This window comes from Lontra canadensis, unplaced genomic scaffold (genome assembly GCF_010015895.1).
Source record: "Lontra canadensis isolate GAN:19392208 unplaced genomic scaffold, GSC_riverotter_1.0 scaffold46, whole genome shotgun sequence".
In the NCBI taxonomy this organism is placed as follows: Eukaryota; Metazoa; Chordata; class Mammalia; order Carnivora; family Mustelidae; genus Lontra; species Lontra canadensis.
In genome coordinates, this window is record NW_022631040.1 from 3,878,952 (window position 1) to 3,904,235 (window position 25,284).

Genomic DNA, 25,284 nt, shown 5'->3' on the forward strand with positions numbered 1-25,284 from the left:
TGCTCAGTATTGTCTGAACATTTTTACTTGGCTTTTTCACTTATTTAATTGTTCATTTTGTTTCCTGTTTGTGACCATGTTTTCCTTCCATGGATACAAGTTCTTTGAAGTCAGACATTAAGTTCATCAAAAATTCCTTCTATGTTTTTGAAGGGTCCCACTGAATTCTTTAAACAAGATATTGGAAAACTATTACAAATGAAAAAGCTGCATAATATTTATTTGTGGTCCTAGAACAGTGCTATTAAAATCAGCCCATGATTTTTCCAGTGAGATCAGAAAGCTTGTATATCAAATCATAACTGTGCATGAAGCAATCAGACTCTTTGAAAAGACACTTCTACAGAAAAAGAAAATACAAAGCAGCCAAAGAAAAATTAAAAATCACTTTCTTAGTTGGTTTTTGAAATGCATGATACCTTGTTTTCATATTTATAACAATATAAAGAAGTGAATTAGCATTAAGATCAGTGACAAAACACTTTAATACTTTCTATCCCAATATCATTCTAAAATAAGAAAATATGTCTGTGTGTAGTTTGATGACAGAAAGGATAATCAACAATCAGCAAGAGCACTTAGTGACCAAACAAACATTAACTGTATGAATGAAGAAGTTAAAAATATTTATTACTATGGGTGATCTGCAGTTTTTATATTTTACATTTCAACTAAAATAACATTTGCTACAGCCAAATGTATGGCATCTTTAAATACACACATTTACATGCAACACACATTTAAAATAAAATATTTCCCTAAAGCAGAGACATATATACTTATTACATACTCTTATTCGAATGATATAGTATTAAATGACTCAATGAGACTTGGAAGAAAAACAATCAATGGGGAAGTACTTTATTTACAGGATACAATGTAGCAGATGCATGAGTCTCCAGAGTCTTGGACTCCTTGTTTCTTTACCTCCTCTCATTTCTAATTCTTATCCCAGTCCTAAAAGTCCAAAAAAGAAACCTAACTACTTCTGGGATAAACCTCCTTTGGGCCTCATCCAAACTACTAATTGCCCACTACTTTAGTAGCAATTTCTGCTAGCAGATGAGAAGATGCTCCTAGTCCCAACCTTGGAGCTATATATAATATGGTCAGGTTTCTACGACTACTAGAAATGTGCTCCACTTACTGGGTAAGCCTCTGTTCATTTAAGTATGAACCCAAATGTGGATCCCATTTTCAGTTATCAATGTGGGTCATGTTTAACCTGGAAGTTCTACAGAGGTGAATGTGTCTTCCCCAAAGTTCCTGTTTCCGGCTTATAACTAGAAGTGATACATTGTTTATTCTTTAACCAGGGTTAGTAACCCAAGAACAATGATTGTCCTCTCCTATTATAAGAACCAGATCACTTCTACCCTCTATGACTGAGAGTGAAAGAGTCTTCGTTATTATGGAAAATGTGTTCTGAATATATGGATATCTGAACATTAACTTTTTTTACATGTAGAAAAAATATCCAAAGTAGATATTTGGTCTAAGTATAGACAATTTTGCAAAAGCTTAACTTTAACTCAAATTTACGGTCTTATAACACATTCTTATTACTTCTTTACTTTCTTTCCATTAAGTAGTATGTTTTTCTGATTATGAATGGAATTAAGTCAAATGGAGGCTTTACAGAATATATTGGCAGATATAGTATGTGTTGTTATAATGTTAAGTTTTGATTTCCATTTTTAAAATCCTTTGACACAATGCATTTTATTTTAAAACATGTACTCATTTGTTAGAAGTAAACATGCTATATCTTAAAAGCAGATTACAGGTTTGCCACCAAAATGAACACAATTAATTTTCTTTATAACCAAATGGCAACATCTGACTTTACATCTTGGAACTCCGTACAGGTGAATGAGCGTGATCGTCTTCTAAGATTTGTTGGTCTCTGAGGTCTTCCTTCTGTCAAGTCTAAATATATGTCAGATTTCAGAAAACGTGTGTAACTGTCTTGTTCCATAAGCTGATACACTCTGCTTTGCGCAGCATCAAAACTGTGTAGGGTAGGTTGGGTGATGCTCTTGCTAATGACTTCTTTGGTGTGAAAATCAAGGTTAACCTGGATGATAATAATAACAAAAAGTATGATTATGGTCAATTCACTTAAGTAAACACTTTTGAAAAACAAACACTGCAGGACTGATCCAACGTTGGAGTGGGCATAAAGCACTTGGTTGCTTTCGTGATTTTTTTTTTTTTTTTTTATAAGTCTAAGGATCCAGTGATTTACTCTGGGGTGACATTTCATCTGGCTCTTCTCTTCCTTTGCTCCTGGTCCTTCTCACTCTCTGCTGATTTAGAATAATGAAACATTGTAAATATCATTAAAACCAGATTAACCCATTTTCAACGTGGAAATGAAACTTCATAGAAATTAAATTATTTTGAATGAGGGCAAAGGGTGACTTGGGGGCGTATATGGGATTTCCATGCAGGGCTTTTGTTTTATCCCTGTGCTCTTTTCATTTTATTATGATGCTTTCTTACAGGCAAGTGTAAGCTAAAAATGGATATCTTTTAAAGATAAAAAATCCTTTAATGGTTTTTATCAGAGCACTACCACTATATCTGATTCTGATAGATGTTAAGTTTTCATTTAGGGTTCCTTCCTTTTCCTTCAGGGGTAACACTATACAACTAGCTGCTTTTAAAAAAAAATGTTTATAAAATTGGCCTTGGGAAAAACAGAATAATGCACTGAAACACAGAACAGATTGAGACTTATTGATACAAGAAAAATAATCATCATTCCATGTGAAATGATATCCACATAAACAATGCTACCTCATGGACATATTAATTTATAGTGAAACAGAACTCCTAACAGTGGTATACTACCAGTCCTACCATTTCAGCAAAGAAACACTATTTATTGAACACATAATAAAAATATAGAAACTCTATTTAAATTATTTTTGAGGGCAGTCAGGTAATATTTGCTAGTTGTATAATTTTATTGCTATAGTTTCAGCAGTTGTATCACACAATTATCTCACACTGTGTTTGCAGCCAAAATCACGACTATTTTTTCACTTGAACCATTGTCAAATTAGGTTTTGCTCATCTATCAATTATGAAATTTTCTTTATCCTATCTTAAAACAGAGGAATAATTATTTGGGGGCAATCAAAACTTCACATAGGTAGGTGAGCTCATGCTAAAATGGTACATTATACAAACTTTTTAATTTATCTTGCCTTCCTCACTTATAAAAATTGTTTTTATAAGACATTGCTTATGCTTAGGTGATTAATACGGATAAGTGAATGAATCTAAAGGCTGCAAGTAATTGTATTTACTCTTGGTCTAGAATAAAAATAACCCCAAGGAATGACTTCAGTTATACTTTAACTTTCATGGCGAAGCCTTACAATGCATTTTGTTCGTATGTAGGAATTTATATAAATATCCGAATTTGCTTCAATAAAATCTTGACCTTTCTGATAGAATATATGAGGATACCAATTTGATAAAGACAGAGTCTCTCAAAAATTTTTCAAGCAGTTTTAAATTTTTACAATTATCTTTACTGTACCTCTTGGGGAGCATCATTCTGTATAAATTTCTCATATATTGCTTTTGCTTTAACGATAATTTGTTGAGGGTCTTTACTTTTCTTGAAATCTTCACAGGCTATCCAAAATTCAATGTTTTCCTCACTGAATTCAGTTTTAAGGAATGTGGTAAAAGTCTTCAGTCCATCTACCAGGAAAAGAAGTGATATATTTTAATTATACAATATTAATGCTGAGGAATTGGACTATGTGATTTTCCCCCTCCAAGTATGTATAAATTCCAGTTAGTTAACATGCAGTGTGATATTGGTTTCTGGTGTAGAATTTAGTGATTCATCACTTACATACAACTTCTAGTGTTCATCACAAGTCCCCATTTTAATACCAACACATCTCTCCACCCACCTCTCCTTCTGTATTATACTACTTGATATTAAAGTATAACTGCAAATATTAACAGAATAGCTATGTCTTCCCTCTAATGCAGTAAAGAAACACACATCTGCACACTATATGTGAGAGACCTCATATAATTTAGCTGTAATCTTCACAATTATGTAAAGTATTAATCCTGTTGAAATGAGGCTGATTATCATACATAGACCTATTATACATAGACCTGAGGAAGAGGGACAAACCCCTACTCTGGACCTTGCTTTGGGTCTCTTTTCCTCAGTGCCTTCCTCAGGGATGTGGGGGCTATTCTATGGAGCCAAGAAACTATTCCACCTGGAGCCCATTCTCCCCTCAATGCCCCCTCCCCCACTTCTAGACTATGCTTCTATACTCAGGACCCTGGAATTCCCTGTCTAAAAGCTCTATGTTACCAGGTTTATACAGTCCTCTTCCCTAAGTTCATCGACTAAAGGCACTCAGACTCAAAAGTATGTGTACCCTTAGGATAAGACTTGAATTTGAAGGTTGAGGTGTCTACCCAAATATGCAAAGAGGACTTTCACAGTATGGAATCGAACCATGAGTAGAAAGATAAGGAAGGTAGGCATGTTGCTAATAGAACTGTGAAAAGTCTGAGAATTTTATATTTAAGCCTAATGGTTACACAGTACATTTATAAAAATAATAAGATGAAATATGTATTTTTAACAGTTTGTTAGCTTGACTTATTGCTCTTAAGCATTTAGATATTTAGTATGGGGTCTCCATTTTTACTTGTGTTCTGAGCTCCATCAATATTAGACATTGGTATCAAGTCTTGTGGAAGATGGCCAGTGTTCAAATTCATGTTTAGCAAGTTACTATGTAGTCCTGAGCGGAATACTTTTCTTTCTTTGCCTCAGTTTTTTATGTTATTTTAAAATTAACATAATGATGATACCTACCTGATTGGGCTGTTTAGACAATGAAAAACATTGATTTCTGGGAAAGATGGAGTAGGAAGACCTTCACCTTTTCCCACAGATACAAATAGATAGCATCCATATAAGTGTAAATAACCCGGAGAATGACCTAAGGCCTGGCAGAACAGACTCTCCACAGCTAAATGCAGATCCACAAGACTGTCTGCAGGAGGGAGGGACACTGCAGGCACAGAGAGGGGAGAGAAACAGACCCTCATGCCAGACACCCCAGGCTCAGCCACAATAGTAGAACACATAACACACATAGGAGACACCCCTGAAGTGATAGGTTCTCGGGAATAGAGAACTTTGCACTACAGGAAACCATAAGACTTCTTCATAAGACCAGTACTTTCAAGAGCAGATGTAGTGGACTTTCCTAAAACATAGAAACAGGCACAGACCATTAGACAAAATAAAGAGACAGGGGATATGTCTTAAATGAAAGAACAGTACCAAACAGAAAAATAGACTTAGAGAACTCAGCACTATCAAGTGTAATAACTTTTTCATTATATGAATCCCAGAAGAAAAAGAGAAAGGGGGGCAGAAAATTAATTTGAGAAATGATAACCAAAAAATTCCCAAATCCAAGAAGGAAACAGAAACCCAGATCTAGGGGGCACAGAGAGGCCCCAATAAAATCAACCAAGGAGGTCCATACCAAGACACACAGTCATTAAAATGGCAAAATGTAGAGATAAAGAGAGAATTTTAAAAGCAGCAAGAGACAAGAAAACAATTACATACCAGGGAAGCCCTGTAAGTCTATAAATTGCTTTTTCAGCAGAAACTTTGCAGGCTGGCATGATATATTCAAAGTGCTAAAAGAAACAAAACAAACAAAACAAAACCTGCAACCAAGAATACTCCATGCAGCAAGGTTATCATTCTGAAAAGGAGAGATAAAAGAGATTCCCAGACAAACAAAAATTAAAAGAATTCATGACCACTAAATCATTCCTACAAAAAATGTTAAAAGGAGATCTTTGAATTAAAAGGAAAGACCAGAAGTAGGAATAAGAAAAGTAGAAAGCATAAAAACAGTAAAGTTAAGTATATCTATAAAAATTGGTCAAGGGATTCACAAAATAAATGGATACAAAGTATGATACCAAATACCTAAAACATGGAGGGTGGGGAAGAGGAGTAAAGTATGAATTCAAATGTAAACAGCCGTCAACTTAATATAGACTGTTATATACATTAGATATTAGATGAAAACTTAATGGTAACCACAAATCAAAACAAAAAATAGATATGCAAAAAATAAAGACAAAGGAATCCAAGTATATCATTAAAGAGAGCAAACAAACCATGAGAGAAGAAAGCAAGAGAGGGGAGAATTAAAAGTATTACAACATGCAAAATATAAGTGATTCTGGTAAAATTGGATAGCTTTTTACAGAAGAATGAAACTCAACCATTCCCGTACACCATACACAAAGATAAACTCTAAATGGATGAATGACATCAATGTGAGACAGGAATCCATCAAAATCCTAGAGGAAAGCATAGGCAGTAACCACTTAGACATTGGCCACAGCAACTTCTTTCAAGACATGTGTCTCCAAAGACAAGGGAAATGAAAGAGAAAATGAACTTATTGGACTTCATCAAGATAAAATCTTCTGCTCCACAAAGGAAACAGTCAATGAAACAAAGAGACAACCCACAGAATCAGAGAAGATATTTGAAAATGACACTACAGATATCTTGATATCTATGGTGACTAATATCTTGATATCTAAGATCTATAAAAAATTTCTCAAACTCAACACCCAAAAAGCAAATAATCACGTCAAAAAATGGGCAGAAGACAGGAGCAGACACTTCTCCAGATAAGACATACAAATGGCTAACAGATACATGAAAAAGTGTTCATCATCATTAGCCATTAGGGAAATTCAAATCAAAACCACATTAAGATACCACCTTATACCAGTTAGAATGGCAATAATTGACAAGGCAAGAAACAACAAATGCTGGAGAGGTTGTGGAGAAAGGGGAATCCTCTTACACTGCTGGTGGGAATGCAAATTGGTACAACCACTTTGGAAAACAGTGTGGAGGTTCCACAGAAAATTAAAAATAGAGCTACCCTATGACCCTGCAATTACACTCCTGAGTATTTGCCCCAAAGATACAGATGTAGTGAAAAGAAAGGCCATATGCACCCCAATGTTCATAGCAGCAAAGTTCACAATAGTCAAACCATGGAAAGAGCTGAGATGCCCTTCAATAGACGAATGGATAAAGAAGATGTGGTCCATATATACAATGGACTATTACTCAGCCATCAGAAAGGATGAATACCCAACTTTTGCATCAACATGGATGGGGAGATTATGGTAAGGGAAGTAAGTCAGTTAAAGAAAGTCAACTATCATATGGTTTCACTTACTTGTCGAACATAAGGAATAGCATGGAGGACATTAGGAGAAAGAAGGGAAAAATGAAGGGGCAGAAATCGGAAGAGGAGAAGAACCATGAGAGACTGTGGACTTTAAGAAACAAACTGAAGTTTGTTTTTTTTTTTAAAGATTTTATTTATTTATTTGACAGACAAAGATCATGAGTAGGCAGAGAGGCAGGCAGAGAGAGAGAGGAGGGAGCAGGCTCCCCACTGAGCAGAGAGCCTGATGCGGGGCTCGATCCCAGAACCCTGGGATCATAACCCGAGCTGAAGGCAGAGGCTTTAACCCACTGAGCCACCCAGGCACCCCAAACTGAAGGTTTTAGGGGGGAGGGGCGTCGGGGGATGGGTTAGCCTGGTGATAGGTATTAAGGAGTGCTCGGATTACATGGAGCACTGGGTGCTGTATGCAAACAATGAATCCTAGAACACTACATCAAAAAATAATGTACTGTATGGTGACTAATATAGCACAATAAAAAAAAAGATTTTAGTAGTTTTGAATATATTCACAAAGTTGTACACCCATCAAAATAAAAAAAAAATAAAACATGCAAAGTGCTTAAAATGGTGACTGGCACATAGTATTATACTTTGTGGGTTTTGATGATGATGATGTTAATGGTCTTGATGACTATCATTTATTTAAGGCTCAGTCAGGTAAAGTTTACATAATTAGAATATGACAGAATCAGAATTCATCCCTAAGACAAACTAAATTTAAACTAGTGCTCATTCAACTTTTAATGATATGATACTTCTTTTGGCTTATACACATTTTTTTAAAAATTAAACCTTTATTTTGAGAAAATTATAAATTCATATGTAGGAGAGAATAGAGATCCCATGTACTCTTTATCCAGGTTCCACCAATGTAGCATTTTGCAAAAGTATACAGTTATTTTTGAATAGTACAGGGGTTAGAAGTGCCAACCCCCCACTGCATGCAGTCAAAAATCCACTTATAACTTTTGACACCTCAAAAACTTAACTGCTAATAGTTTACTATTGACAAGAAGTATCACAATTAACCAGTCAATTAACATATATTTCGCATATTATGTGTATGGTATACAGTATTCTTAGAATAAAGTAAGCCAGATGAAAGAAACTACTAATAAGAAAATCATAAGAAAGAGAAAAGGTTAGGTTAAAATCTAACGGTAACTACATTTAAAGTATTGTCCTGTATTTACTTACAAAATCCAAGAGTAATTAGACCTATATAGTTCAAACCTCAGTTGTTTAAGGGTTAACTCTAATAAAATATCACAAGTAAGATAATGACATACTACTATTTATTTACCCATTGAAAAACATAAAGAAGTGGGTTTTAAAAATTTATTTCATTTAGAGCGGAATTATTTCTTAAATAAATTATTTTGACAACCTTCTAATTAGTGACCCTTACTCTAGTGACCCTTGTTCCCACACCCTCATAGTTTATTATTGGCATTCTAGTCAATAGTATATTTCTATATACAGGCTTCATCATGTTTCTTTACTTTTTAATATGTTCCAGTAGTGCCTTTCATCTCTTTCTACTATCTTTTTCACACTTTAAGCTTCAGGTACTTAAAACATTGTGCTATAGTTGCTTGTTCACTTGTGTTTCTCACACTACTTTTTAAGATTCATGAGATGAAAACTCTTGTCTAATTTGCCACCAAACTTTGGAGTTGTGGCTCCACAAGGACCATGATTTTGTTACAAACATTACACTAAAGCCACAGGTCTTATACTAGTATTGAGGCAAATCACAAAGAGATGGTTTCAAAGGATCAAATTGGCCAGAAAAAATAAAGAGGATCTGTGGGGGATATAATGGGCTGCCAGAAAAATAATCCAAAACTCTTTAAAGGAAGGCAACATAGTCTAGACTCCTCTATCTTCTTTTATGCTCACATACAATAAAAATTTATTAGGCATGAAAGAAATGCCTAATGTGACCCATTATTAATAACAAAAGGAGTCAATAGAAACTGACAACAAGGTATCCAAAATATTTGAAATAGCATACAAGGACAGTAAAAAAGCTATTATTGACTTGTTGAGGAACATAAATGTTAAAAAAGACATACTGAGTGAATAGATGCAAAAACTCAGCAGAGAAACCGAAACTCTAGAAACAATCAAATGGAAAGTCTAGAATTGGAATAAACTAGGGTAAAAAATTCATCAAATGGACATGACAACAAATTAAAGACTACATAAGAAAGGGTGAGTCAAGTAGAAGAGAACTGAATAGAAATTATTTAATCTGAGGAAAAGTAAAGAGGTAAAGAGTAACAACAGCAAAATTATGGGACAATCAGAAAATAAGATGTTAGCTATATCAATGATAACATTACATTTAAATAGACTATATACTCCAATTAAAGGCCAGAGATCATTAGACAGATTAAAAATTAAAACTAGACTATATATTGGCTACAAGAGACATGTTAAAAATAAATACTACGGCAAAATAAAAAAGTGAACATGATACACAATATAGGTGCTTAGCATAAGAAATCTGTGTAAAAACAATCTGATGTGGCCTGACAAAGTGACTTCAAAATAAAGAGTATTTCCATTTCATAATTATAAAGTGGTCAACTATTACTACTAAATAATAATCCAAAATATATATGGACTTAGTTGCAGAGCTCTGAAATACATGAAGCAAACTGGCAGAACTGAAAGAAGTAGAAATATTTACAATTACAGTTGGAGATTTTAATTCTGTTCACTTATAAACTTATAGAACATGTAGACAGAATATTAATAAGGTTATATCAAATTTATCATTATTGGGGCACCAGGTGACTCAGTGGGTTAAAGCCTCTCCCCTCAGTTCAGGTCATGATTCCAGAGTCCTGGGATCGAGCCCCCTATTGGGCTCCCTGCTCAGCAGTGAGTCTGCTTCCTGCCTGCCTCTCTGCCTGCCTCTCTGCCTACTTGTGATCTCTGTCTGTCAAATAAATAAATAAAATCTTTTTAAAAAATTAATAAATAAAAAAAATTATCACTATTTTTCAAGTTGACCTAATTGACAATTATAAAACACTCTGCCCAACACATTTTCAAGAGCATAAGGAAGAATATCCATGATAGACACATGGTATGTAGGATGTAAAATAAATCTAAATGTCAAAAGAATGATATTTTATGAGTATGTCCTTTGCCCACAAGGATTTTAATATAAAATTAATAATGGTAACATAGCTACAAAAGCCTCCAACTATTTGGAAATAAACACATATAAATTCATAGGTCAAATAAGGAATTACAAGAGAAATTATGATATATTTATAGTTGGATTATAAGGAAAGTACAGCACATCAAAATTAGAGGAGTTCAGCTTAAATAGTATTTAGAGGGAAATTTATTGCATGTAAATCTATATTAGTAAAAAAAGAAGGGTATAAAGACAAGATATAAGTTTCTACCTTAAGAAGCTTGAAAATAAGAACAAATTAAAGCCATGGTAAGTAGAACGGAAAAATAATAAAAATAGAGGAGAAATCTACATTAAAAGAAAAAACAGAGAAAATTAGCAAAAGCAAAAAGTTGGTTCCTTGGAAATATTAGTAAAATAGAACCCCTAGCAAGGTTGTTTCATAGTATAAAGCAAATCAGGAATATTACCACATATCTGACAGATATCACAAAGATAATAAATATTATGAACAGTTCTACACCAATAAATGTAACTTAAATAAAATGGGAAAATTGTTTAAAAAAAAAAAAAACTACCCAAAGTGACACTGAAGAAGTGAAAAATCTCATGACCTTAATCCAATTAATGAACCAACTTTATAATAAAAATATTCTCCCCTCCCCCTAGCAAAATTTGGGTTCAGATTTAGTGAATTTTATCAAACACTTAAGAAAAAGTATTCTAATTTTATACAACTCCTTCCAGAAAACAGTGGAGGGATGAATACTTTCCACATCATTTTAATACCAAAACCTGATACTCCTTCCTCCTCAGAAATAAATAAAATAAATATTAAGAAAGAGAGAAAAGGAAAACTATAGACCAATATCCATCATGATTGGAGATGCAAAAATTCTAAACAAAAAGACTTAAAGACTTAAATTTAGCAATGTATGAAAGGAGAAGCAAACATTCTAACATGGTTAAAAGAATTGTGAAATAAAGTGATAGCTTTCTTTCCTCAACTCATTTTCATTTATGTTCATTTCTTATATTCACTACTCTTTAGAATGATTCTTTATGGTCAGTGATGGCTTCTAATATAAAATGTTCCATACAGAGTGAGGCAAGAAGAATGAATCTCTATGATGGAATTACAGAAATTGAGAGATTTTGCATTTATAACATGTTTAGAGAGGTTCTGAGGGCTAAGTGCTGCTTATATACACTATCGCATTTAACCTTTACAACAGATGCTAGGAATATGCCTTATATTCATTTTCATAGATGAGGAAACTGAGATTCAGATAAGTTCAACTTCCCCAGATCTCACTTTTCTAACAAACAAACAAAGTTGTAGAAGTGTATCTTTTTTAGGAAGGCAATGTTTTCTGTGGTAGGTACAGTAACAGCCCTCCATAGATGTCCATGCACTAATTCCCAAAACCTGCGAACATGTTACCTTACATAGGAAAAAGGAGCTTTGCAGATGTGGGTATAGTTAGGGACCATGAAATGGGTAAAGTACCCTGCATTATCTAGGTGGATAATCTAATCCAGTCTGAGGACATGAGTCCTTAAAAGTGGAAGAGGAAGGCAAAAGAGTGGGTCAGGAAGAAACATAAGAAGGACTGTTACTGACCTTGAAGATGAAAGGAGACGGTCATGAGCCAAAAAATGTGGTGGCTTCTAGAGGGTATGAATTGTCATGAGTTTAGAGCCAGCAACATAATGGAGACCTTGGTCCAAAACTGCAAAGAACTGAATTCTACTAAAAACCTGGAAAGGGATTCTGCCCTAGACCCTCCAGAAGAGACAATCCCACCTTGATTTTTTTTTTTCCCTGATAAGACCTATACTGTACTTCTGACCTACAGAACTCTAAGGTACTATATTTGTGTTGTTTTAAATCACTAAAGTTAGGGAAATTTGTTATAGCAGCAAGGGGAAACTAATACAATCCTCAAACTATGTTTTTTATTTCCCCATATATATTTTTATATTTCACCAATATATTTTTTATTTCTCCTATATATAGAACTTGTCCTCTTTGTCATGAAGCACCATTTTTCTATGTAATAAGCAATTTTTAAAAATATGTTAGAGACACAGGAACAGAAAATGACATGACAACCCATAGACCCTTCCCAAAGTATTGAATATGAGATGATTTCAACCACTACCATGACAAAAGAATCATGCAGCTCTATCCCACTGTTCCTTCCATTGGTGTTTTCACTGGACTATGGGGAGACCTTTTTTTTTTCTCTCTAAATTAGTCCTGAGCACCAGGTGCTAGTTAAATGTTTGTGAAGAAACTAGGAAGACAAGCAAAGATCAGGCTACAGGAATTTGAGAAGCTATCTTTTAAGATGGTCAAGCAAGTCAGAACTTGTTAAGCACCACCTTTTTAAAGAGGTCTTAGTGCTAAGCAGTTCCTGAATGAGTTTACAAACTCTAATCACTGAGAATAAGCAAGAGTGATCAATGTAGGATATTTAACAACTTTTCTTATTTTTTAGTTTGTGTTTGATTTTCAAGCTTTATTTCTTAAAGCTGTGTAGTGTGCTTTTCTCCAAATGTAGAAGGGAAATATAAATGGGTAAAGATTCTTTGAAGTATTTTGATACATAGAAGATTTTCCTCAAATACCTAAATATGTATATGTTTCAGAGTCAAAATAAAATGCCTGCAATCTTGCAATGAGACAATAGTCTGTTCCAGATCAAACCTAGTTTGGAAAGAGGAAATTAAGTATAAGCATTATTGGGACTGTAAATAAAGTCACATTGACCCAAGTGAAGGAAAAAACTTTTCTGATTTCAACTTTTGCTATTCATATGTCATGTATAAGTATGGTTGATCAGTTTTTAAATGCCAAATTATTCCTAAAGTGAGTTAATAATGTTATAATTTTGGGAGAATATGACCATTACTTTTCCTATTAATAGATCTCAATTATAATAAAGTGTTTTGCACTAAACATCTAAAAGGAATCATCCATATGTCAGGCAACTGAAATTGTTACATATTAAAAATAACTTTCTTCACCTTTTATTTATAAAACACCTAGTATGAACATGAGGACTGTATTATATACTGAAATGCAGTAATATTAATTATAATAGACATTTCAGGTGTTTGCAAAGGTCTTGACACATTGCTATATGCCTTTTATTGGCCCAACTCCATTTAATTTTCATGTCAGCCCTACTGGAGCAACCCATTTTTACAGATGAAGAAGTTGAGGTACAAAGAGTTAAGTTGCACACTGAAAAGAGCAAAATAAAATAAAATAAAATAAAAAAAGAGTTAAGTTCCCCTAAGTTTACAGCTGGTAAAATACAGTGCAGAAGCTAGAACCCAGATGTTTTTTGTTCAAAGTTATAAGCTGCCATCAAACAAACTCCCTGCTGCTGAGGAATATGAAAGTCAATGGGTGGGCAAGACAGACCTTTATAACCCAAGGACTAATGAAGGACATTTGTGGGGGGTTTTTATTCTGTTTGGAGCAGCAGAGGAAAATCAATTTGCATGGAATCCAAATAGAAACTTTCAAAAAAATAAATGCTTCTTCATATGTGGCCCTTTACTAATTCACAAAATGTAAGTGTCAACTATGTGCCAGCCACTGTGCTCTGGAATATGCATAAGAACTTTGTTACATGATTAGTCTTGAGTTTCATACAGACGTTCAGAATGAAGTCACAGAACTAACAGTGGGAAAAGTGCTATGTGCTAAAAGTGCTGATAATGGGTAAATCGAAGTGAATGGGTTCTGTTGGCACAATATGAATATAATAAGGAAGAATAGATACTGATTCAAGAAATGAGTTAATAATGGAGAAAGTAGTTCATTTATTTAAAAGTTTAAGTAAATTACTTTATAAAAAAGTAACATGCAATGTTGTGCAAGATTATCCCAGCACCTTAGTTACTTCCTGTTTCCCTTACTTACTTTGGGCAGCTACGTTAAGTCAGGTCACAACGGAACCATTTGCACACAGAAGGAGTCACTTACCCAACAGTCCTTTAGAAGGGCAGCAGTGGTGAATGCAGCTGCCAAAAGTGTTTGATGGAACCTGGGATTAGAATTCACACTGGAAGAAGCTGGCTCAATGTGTCATACAAATATGAAATGCTTGTGATTGCATGTTTCTAAATTGAAACTCTGGCATCTGTTGGAGAATTTTTCTGATGCCAAGAAATCAAATGAAACAAAAAGTCAAGAAACTCTCAGGTTGGCAACCCAAGTACAGTATTACTAGGTTGAATGTTTCCCCCTTAAATATTTGGCTTCATAGCTCTTGACCTGACACAGAATGTTGTGGTTACTTTTGCAATAATGATGTATTTATGTGATCCATTTATAATTTAGACTGGATTTTACTTACTTTTATCCTGAGACAGATTAAGAAATTGAGTGTTAGTTATGGGTCAGCCTGATTCAGAAATTTAACTTTGCAGAACTTTGGAATCCTTTATCTTGCAGAAAATCAGTAACTGAAATTGGGAAGAGCGAGCTGAAAAGCCACAAGGTAAAACGTGTAAGGAGAAGTACTCATTTCCTTCTGCAAAAGTGAAGTACTCATTTCCTTGCAGGCTTTATTCAAAGTCAGTAGTAAGTATTTTCCACAGTATAATCGGTTTATATTTTTAAAGCAAGGGGGAGCCTTGACTTACATATCCTACTTCCCTCATCATTATGAATTATTCTCAGACTCAAGTTTAGTAGAACCACAATACAGGTTGCAAAAAAGTCCAAGCAAATATTCATTAATGAAAAGGTAAAAAAATTGGATTTATTTGCAATGACCAGAAAATGCACAGTTATGTAGTAGTTGGAATATTTTCTTACCGAGACTCCCTGCAGGAAATAACATCCTCTTTCACACATCTTTAGTTAACTGATTGAAGATGTGATGGTTAGAAAATCTCTATTTATAATCAAGTACTCTTAAATATTCTAGGTGTGTCCTTATAAAACCCTGCAAAACTTTCAATAAAGTTTACCAGCAACTAAATAAGTTCAAACTCTGACCTGTTATCTTCTCACAAATCTTGTGCTCCCACTTCTTTTTCTCATCTGTAAAAGGCACTGTCATCTTCCTATTAATATGGCTAGAGATTTTTGGCTCATCCTTTTTCTTCATCTCTTCATCATCTCACTTCACAATACACACACACATTCGATCAGTCACCAAGTTCATCTGTTTTTTTTTTCCAAAATAGCCCTTACTTTGAGGTTAGCTTTTATATTTGTAACAATCTTGTAGGGAGTCCATATTACATGTATAGAATTCTACTTTTCTGTCCATCAGTTTTCTAACAAACTTTCTGAACTTTGTCCCCAACTTGACTTTCCAATGTGTTTGTTCACTAGTCTGCCCCAGTGAAAGTGAACTGGTTTATTTTCCAAGTTATATCAAAATCTCTTATTTCTCTAGCCATTTTCCTGCCTTTTTCTCAGCTCAGGAATTATTTTTTCTTCTGCCTGTTGAAATCCTGAAACACATCCATATAATCTCTTTTAATAATTTTTAAAAGGTTACACGAAAGATTGCAAGTTACATAGCATTTTTAAAACTATTTAGCTAATTATTTTCAAACATATATTAGTGAGCAGAATTATTTTACTTTCAAAGATATCTTATGTGGAACCATATACATATATGTATACAAACACACAATATACACATACATATAATACCACTAGAGTTGATTTGCTAACTTTATATTGGTAACATTTACTTTTATAAGGTCAATTAATAAGAAGACTGATAACTAAATTTGAAATTGGTGATTATGAATCATATATAATCTGATATAGCATTCAGAAATCATTGATTTTGTATGTGTAATTAAATTATAAATTTTTATGATTCATTTCACAATTTCAGACAAATTTGTCAATAAATAAGGATGTATGCTAACATCTGCATAGAAACAAGAGGAACAGTTTATTTTAGAATAGACTTAGATTTATGGAAAAGTTATGAAGACAGTGCAGTTTCCTTATACCCCACAACCAAGGTTCCTCCTATTAACAACATCTCATATTGGCAAAGTACGTGTTATAACTGATAAACAAATACTGATACGCTTTTATTAACTAAAGTCCATACTTTGTTTAGATTTTCTTGGATTTTATCTTCTTTTTTTTTTAATTTTTAAAAGAGCTAAACTGCATTTGAAGGATGAAATTTGGATAAAATAGCCAGATTATCAAAACACTCCATGGATTCTGTCACTTCTGTGGAATATAGCTAAAACCATGCTCTTTCTGTTTTAGTCTCATCTGTCTATTGCCTGTCACCCTAAGCCTCCCTTTCTTTTTCAAATTGTTACACAACAAAGAATTACTTTATTTTTAATTCCCTAAATAAATTGCACTGGTTAATTCCCCATGCTTATGTTGGTTCTGCACTTGGATGGTCTCTCTCCTTGTCCAGCTAGTGAATTTTGATTAAATCCCCTAAAATCTAGAGTAAGAACCATCTAGTCTGTGGTTCCATTTCTAAAGTTGCTAATAGTTAGCATACATTGCTTTTAATATCAGCCATTTTTGTCAAAATAATAATCAAATTTCTATTGTATTTTGATTTTAATTTAGTTCGATTTATCACTGCATTTCCCATTTGGCTAAATTTAATACAATTTCCTTTTCCTTTATATAGACATGACATACAGAATTTAAGAAACTTACTCATTTAACCACAGGGAATTTGTAAAATTTGATAAAGTCTTTCTTGAAGTGCCTATATGTGTGTGTGTGTGTATGTGTGTGTGTGTGTGTGTGTGTGTATTAATGAGTATAAGATCTTTCCTTCCTTTTTTTGTTTGCCTGGAGTCAAGACAGTAGAAATGAACTGAATTTAACCATTGCAACCAAAAGACTTTTTTAACTGATTATTTTATGCTTTATAATTTAAAATTACAGTAAGCTTTGCAATTAAAAATAATTGGATTTTCAGGAGATTGATTAAAAGGATACTAGTAACATAATTTTTTTGTGAATTCAATATAATTTAATTAGCACTTTGATCAAGAGCAATGATAATAATGTCCAAGTGGGTCAGTGGGGCTGACTTTCATTATCATGTTGAACCCTCATGATTCAAATTGCTGGTATTTTACAGTTCTTTAATATTTCCACCAGCAGAGAAGAGAGAGAGGGAAGCAGATTTAATTTTTTCCATTCAGTTTTGACTACTTGTAATACAGAATGATTACAGAATGCCGGGGGAAATTTTTCTGTAGGGCTAATTACCCTCACTGAATCTTTCTTCTCTCTGTATGGGTCATGAGAGTAGGATGAAATTATTATGTACCAATTTATTAAGTTCAATAAATAAATACAGCTTATATCTTTCTTTTAATTGAAATTTTACCTTGTAAGTGATTTCACCCAGTTGGGAATTAACTGGAAAATAGGAAAAGATTATTAAATTTATTGTTGAGGGGTGCCTGGGTGGCTCAGTTGGTTAAGGGGTTGCCTTTGGCTCAGGTCCTGATCTTAGGGTCCTGAGATAGAGTCCTGGATCAGGCTCCCTGCTCAGTGAAGAGCCTGTTTCTTCCTCTCCCTCTGCCTGCTGCTCAGCCTATTTGTGCTCTCTCTAACTCTCTTTCAAATAAATAAAATCTTCAAAAAAATAAATTTATTGCTGATAATTATTATTTTTCATAATAGAAGTAATAATTTACACTTGTGTAGGGTAAGTTATTGGTTTCTTATTCATCATCTCACTTAATCCTGAGAGAAATCCATTCCTATTGGAACCAAAGACATTTTTATCTCCATTTACAGTTGAAGAAGCTGAAAGTCAGAGAAAGTAGGAAGATTAACTAAGACTATGCAATCATTATGTAGCACAGGTGAATCAGAGTTCAGATCTCAAAGGAACAGTGGGCTAAACTTTTCCTAGAAATAAATTTGTTTATATTATTTAAACACTTAATATTTATCCGGTGATGTAATGGGTTTGAGCCTCCAGAGATGAAAAGACATTTGCTTCCTTATAATAAACTGTCAAATTAATTAAAAAAAAAAAAAAAAGGAGAGAGAGAGAGAGAAACAATCTAGGAAGCCTGTCCTGAATCATGGCTTATCAGTGTTGAACAGTCAAATAAGGACTCAATATTTGTTCTCTCATCTTCCACCTCACCTAAAAAGCTCCATCTTAAATACCCACCTGATTCTCAGCTCTTCTACAAAATTCTGCTTTAAAAATAGATGATTGATATGAAGAGTGAAATATTTACAAAATTTGGAAAAAAAAAAACTATTTTCATGATGGTTACCTGAATTTCCAATGAAAGAACTACTTTAAATTTTAGATCAATAAAATTAACATGTGTAATCAGGTATTTTAAAATGAAGGATCTCATTAAAACAATCAATAAATTAAAAAATTTGAAACTATTAATCACAACACAAAGAGGTAATATTTCAACCACAATAAGTATTTTTAGTAAAATCAGAATATTTAAAAAAATTTCCATTTGTTTACTATTCTATTATTTAGTTATTTCTCTTGATCAGAAACTCAGATTGCTGTAAATTACTAATCAGACTACATTTTTATGACAGCCTGTTTTGTAAGGTTATGTGCACACTTTGCATAATTATCCATTAAAATGTAAAGCATTTGGGGAAAAACACCACTAACCTTTATGGGAAAGCAGTTTGTCAAATGATTCACCCCATATCACTGCTTCTTCAGGGGAGACTCTGTTCAAGAAACAAAATGTTTGTAATGGAGTATGCAGAAAGTCTGTTTCGGATCTGCTCTAACACACTGTTTAACACTGCTCTTTTCAGTCATAGGGTTTCTTCTTTTATTACTATGTAATGAAAGTTGTATTTACATTGGAAACTTCAAAAACATTTGTCAACTTTTTTATTGATTTTGCCTATCAAACAATATGTTAAAATAATATTAAGTATTTTCTCCTAAGTGTATAAATTATTTTATTTAAAATTAATCATGTGTCAGGTTAAGAACAAAGAAAAAGAAATCAGGTCAATTATCTTTTTATTTTTTTCTTTATTCATCTCTGCATATCCAGTTTAATTCAGCAAATAGAAGAACCTAAACTAACAGTAACTTTTAGCCAAACTTTTTTTTTTAACTGCAATTTCCTTGAAGCTCTTAACACAACATGCAACAATTTTTTTTTTTAAACAGACACAGGAAGTTTGGCTACTGAGGTTCTAAAGGGATAAGAAATATGTTTAAAAACTTGCAATACAACAAATATTTTATAGTTACAATTTAAAAGGTTGAATATATTTGTCATTTCATTATTGGAAAAATTTGTATTTTAGTATTTAAGTATATAAGTACATAAGACCACTTCATTTTCTGTTTGAATGGCTAAAAATGACAAAACATCCCTTTTCATGCTTTTTGCTTTTATACCTAGAGGCATTTTTTCAAACTACTAAGGGAGGAAATGAATAGCTCTCCTCTATGACAATATTACGTTGTAAAACTCTTAATGAGTATTTCATCAGTTTATAAGGAGTAAAATATATCATTTAAAATTGACAGGTATATAATTTTAAAAAGCGCACCTTTAAATTTTTATAAGGTTATTTAATTTAAGCCATTAAAGTATTTTAATTTTATGGAATATTCCTAGTTTTTTGAAATGAGACCTCTAACCTTCCTTATATTACTGTGTAATTTCCAATAAAATGGAAATCCCTAATTTCCTCTTTCTTAAACCTTTAATGATAGAATCAGCAAAATCTTCCCTCAAATAATTAAAAGTTATTCACCTTGTTTCTTTGGCCAATTGCCCAGATCTACTGGAGTGGGTTTCTTCATGAAACTCAGGTTTCTGCACAAGAAGACTTAACCTATTTCTTTTTTCCTTAGCTCTGAAAATGAAAAAGTGTTAGCTTCAGGACAATTTGGATGACAAAATTTTTCCTTCTAACTGTCAAATAAATTTGGGATTGGTAATCATCTGAACACCCCTTCTCGCCCACATTCACCCCCCCCGCCCCACACACACACACTCACAGTGGTTTTCCTAGTGAATTTCATTCAATTTGCAGAGGAATTAGGATAGCATATGTGAAATATATTTTGCTTTTTTCCCCTCAGTGATTGTAAAGTATTTGAGATTATATTTCAATTAAGATTGTCACTAGTTGTTCTGTGTGGTTAAAATTGTTGCACTTTTTCAAAAAGAAAAACATTTTAGGGGAGCCTGGATGGCTTAGTTGGTTAATCATCTGTCTTCTCAGGTCATGATCCGGATGTCATAGGATCTAGCCTTACATCAGGGTCCCTGCTTGGTGGGGGGTTGGGGAGGATCTACTTTTCCCTCTGCCCCTCCTTCTGCCCTTCTCCCTGGTCATGCTCTCTCTCTCTCTCTTTCTATCAAATAAATAAATAAAATCTTAAAACAAAACAAAACAAAACCCAACACTTTAGATTTAACAGATGTTTACTCCTAATAAACAAAGAGACTTTTTTTCCCAGTTGTAACACTACATTCAATATATTTTCAACCACATACTTTAAAAATAAGTGCTAACAAATATTCAACATCAATCATGTTTTTAAAAGTATAAAACTGATTTTAAAAATTACGATTTTTACCTGATTTTCGCTTCTTTGCTTGTTTCTTCTTTTCCTGAACCATGTATTAACTTGAAAAAAGCTTTTTCTTTTGATTCACACATATTTAATTGAGGAAAGAAAACCAATGATGTTTCCATCTTCTCTCTCTAAAATGAAGAGATGTTTAATTTATTACATCCTTCCCCTATTAATGCTATTTCATAGTTATACATGGTATAATAAAAAGTTATCTTAACTCTGTCAGCAGTGCTTAAAAAAATAAAGTAAAAATAGAGTCAAGAGCTGTGTTTCTCTCTCCACAAAAAAGTAGAACTGAGGAACAGAAGTACAATTTGGTCCTAAGTTGTTTAGGGAAATGATACTACAAATTTGCAAAATGACTCTTGGTCTCTAAGATAAAGACGGGTATTACAACAGTGCAACTTCTCTTTCTAGTTTGTGCAACCAGAATGATGCTTTAGCAGACCCAAATGACACTGTCATTTCCCACAGGAACTTATAAAAAGCTTTTTTAAAAGATTTCATTTATTTATTTGACAAAGAGACACAGAGAGAGCAAGCATGAGCAGAGCAGAAGGAGAGAGTGAAGCAGGCTCTCCACTGAGCAGGAAGCCTAATGCAGAGCTCTATCCCAGGACCCTGGGAGCCTGACCTGAGCTGAAGGCAGACGCTTAACTGGCTGAGCCATCCACCCACCCCTAAAAAGTTCTTAAATGTGTATAGTATGTATTTAAATATGTTGTGGTGAAGTATTACATTGAACACTAGGAGATATTTCCCCTTGTTCCTAAATTTTTTAAACTTATTTTAATTACAATGAATTAAGTAAATTACATTTAATTGACACAATGGAATGGAATGTAAGTTACATTTGCTTGACATATTATATCAAAGTAAGGATATAGATGGAGTTTTATAGTTGAAAGAGACAGTAGAAATCATTTCATTCAATAATTTTTAAGCACAGGTTCATGGAATGATTTTAGACATTTAAGAAATTTTTATCAGTCCATGGTGAAAATGGGGAAAAAAGATAATACGTAATTTTTTCTTTTTTTTTCTTTTTTTTTTAGGATTTATTTATTTGAGAGGGAGAGAGAGAGGTGCATGTGAGTGGGGATAGGATCAGAATGAGAAGGAGAGAGAGAATCCTCAAACAGACTCCCTGCTCAAATGCAGACCCACCCTGGGGCTCTATCCCAGGACACTGAGATTAAGACCTGAGCTGAAATTGAGAGTCAGACGCTCAACTGACTGAGCCACCCAAGAGCCCTGTAAATTTTTTTCTTAAACTACATATATATTTATATGAAGGAATTCATTATCTTGAATTTGCCTTTCTTTTTTATTGTTACAATGTTCTTTTTTGATGAAATATTGTAACTAGAGATAGCAGTTTGTATCTTTGTTATTTTATGTCCTTATTAAAAAAGAAATGGCAACCTGAATTTGGTTCAGCCTCTGCTTCTTTTACTGTTTCATGACAACTTTAATATCTAAGAAATACTGATGTAGTCCATAATTCACATTTTATAGAAAAGGAAACCAAGAATGATAGATATTAAGTGATTTATTCTTGCAAAGTCCTGGAGGTCAGTGGAATAGAAGATCTGGAATTATTAGAGCCTTTGATAACCAGAGCATGTGATTTAGTCTTTATAAGATAACTTTGATCTCCAGTAGTGAATACTTCAATTCCTCTAAAATTGTACATATTAAAAAACAAGTTAACAAATGTAAAAGAAATCTGTTTTATTTTTAGCCTGTTCAAGTTATTGATTTCAAGAAAGTAGTTTCAAGACACTTTTCAAGAAAGTAGTTGCACGGATACCACCTAGGAGCTCAAAACATTTGCAGAATTGAAATTAAAGAATATTTAGTATATATTTATACACACTCACTCCTGATTCTATAACTTTCACTTTGAACATTTTTAAATTCACCTTAGCTGAAAATTGACTGTAAAAAGACTATATTTGAAGTACCATATCCAGAGGAGAGACAGAAACTTAGTGATGCTTTTCATAAGATTGGTTGAAATTGTGTGCAAGGTGTGCTACCTGCAAGCTGACAGAACTATCGAAAGAGATATTGTGAAAATATGGACGCAAGGAAACTGCAATAAAGACCTGTATAAAGGTGTAAAAAAGAATTAGAAGATGTGTGTATTTACTCTTTGTGTATGCAAAGAGGTGGAAACAGGAGAGGAAGAAAACGGGTGGATGCTGCAGGGTGACCAGCTAATAATCACTTTCGGGTACAATTATCTCTTAAATACATATTTGAAATGAGAACAAATTGTCTTTTAAATTTACCTACATATTTAACATTTCCAGCTTTCTTCACTTTGTGCAGAAGTGCACAAGTCCATCTGGAACATTGTCCTTTAGCTTTATGACCTTTAACATTTTCTGAAATTAAGGTCTGATGAAAACACATTTGCTTAGCTCTTGATATTCTGAAAATATTTCTTTAAATTTTTTTTTTCTCTTCAGTTTGAAGGACATTTTCACAGGATAGAATTCTAGATTGACAGTTGCTTTTTTTTTAATCTTCAGCAATTTTCAAGATGTTGCATTGTTGTCTTCTGGCTGCCATTTCTCCTGTTGAGAAGTCACTGGTAATTTGTTTAATAGACTTCCATTTTAACATAAGACTGTGACCACTTCTTGGATTTCTTCTTTATCTTTGATTTTTAAAGATTTGGTTAATATATGAAAGGTGTTAATTCTACTTGGGATTTATTGAGTTTTTTGGATTTGTGGGTTTATAGGTTTTGTCAAAGTTAGAAACTTTTGGGTATTAGCTCTCCACTTTGTTGCCCTTTATCTCAACTTCAGAGACTCAAATTACAAATATGTTTGACCCCTTGACACTGCTTCACTGGTCACTTAGGAAATATTCAATTTTTTGCCTCTTTTCTCTCTATTTCTCAGACACTTTTCATTGCAGTGTCTTCAAGAATATTCACTGATCCTTTCTTGTCTCAGTGCCTTATTTGTTTTAAGCTTAAAACAAGGCACTGTGGCAAGAAAAGATCAGTGAATTTTTTTATCTTCTTTTTTATGTATTACTTGAACATATTGAAAATACCTATACTGAAGCTCTTTTCTGAAAATTTCATCTCTGTGTTCTTGGGTCTGCTTTCATATAGGATTTTCTTCCTGATGATAACACATTTTCCCAATCCATCAGATGTCTAATAACACTTTATTGGATGCCAGACATTTGAATTTCATGATTTTAAATATCAGGATTTTGTTAGTCTTTATTTAATGATGATGGAGTTGAAACTGACCAGCAGTTATTTAAGTATCAACTTTGTCTTTAAAGACTTTTATTTAAACTTTGGTATCGTGGACATAGACTAGCCTTACTTATTAAAGTATGATGACTCCTAATTTATAATGAATTACCAGGGTCTTCATTAAAACTTTCCTATATTTGAATATTAAGAAATTGAATGTCCTCAGCCCTGTGTGATCTCCAAAAATTATTAACTTATATCTTATGGTAAGTATTCTTTGCCAATACTCATGGAGTTTTATCCCGCATGTGAGCTGCTTGGTATTAAGCCAGACTCAAAGGTAACCTTGCACAAATTTCTTGAACTCTAATACTTTGTCTTGCAAATTCACAACTTTGCAAAAAAAAAAAAAAAGTCCTCTTGCTGTCACTATTTTCTCAACTTAAAAGAGTACTTTTTTTCTCTATTTAAGGAGTACCCTGTAAACCTCTCAGTCTCTAAATGAGACTGATACTTCTTCCCTGCACTGAAGTCTTTTTTTCAGAAAGTGGTTGAAGCTGTATGGCTCACTTCATCTCTCTCTCATCTGTTAATGGATTACAGATTTTTCAGTGCCTAAAAACAGTTGTATTACATTTTTTTTTCAGTTTTCTAGTTTGTTATGGCAGAAAGTAACATGTTTGATAGCTAATGCAACATGATCATTGCCATCTTTTACCTGAGATGCATATGTCCAGTTATCTTATTGAATTCTATTATTGCTATTATTGCTCATAGAATTATTCACAGATTTTTAAATCAGTTTTCTTAATTTATCAATAAATAGATTCTTTATAAATATTATTAGTTTCTACCACCCTTTTAAAATTGTTATGCTCTAATTTATTTTCCAATCTAATATTAGTTTATAACTTTGGTATAAAAAGTTGGAATTCTCTTCTTTTTCTTTGCATTAGGAAAAATTGAGGCCCATTAAAATGAGGCTGAGTT

At 33.2% G+C, this 25,284-nt stretch overlaps 1 protein-coding gene across 1 annotated transcript; it reads right to left on the reverse strand.

Annotated features, from left to right (window-relative positions):
• Positions 1 to 377: 377 nt before the first annotated feature.
• RGS18 (regulator of G protein signaling 18) lies at positions 378 to 21,405 on the reverse strand. Its single transcript, XM_032872905.1, has 5 exons — positions 21,066 to 21,405; positions 20,234 to 20,335; positions 19,119 to 19,180; positions 3,554 to 3,720; positions 378 to 2,077 (listed from the first exon to the last, which is right to left on the reverse strand). The coding sequence occupies exons 1-5, from the start codon at positions 21,182 to 21,184 to the stop codon at positions 1,820 to 1,822; spliced, it is 708 nt and encodes a 235-aa protein (XP_032728796.1). The 5' UTR covers positions 21,185 to 21,405; the 3' UTR covers positions 378 to 1,819.
• Positions 21,406 to 25,284: the final 3,879 nt, after the last annotated feature.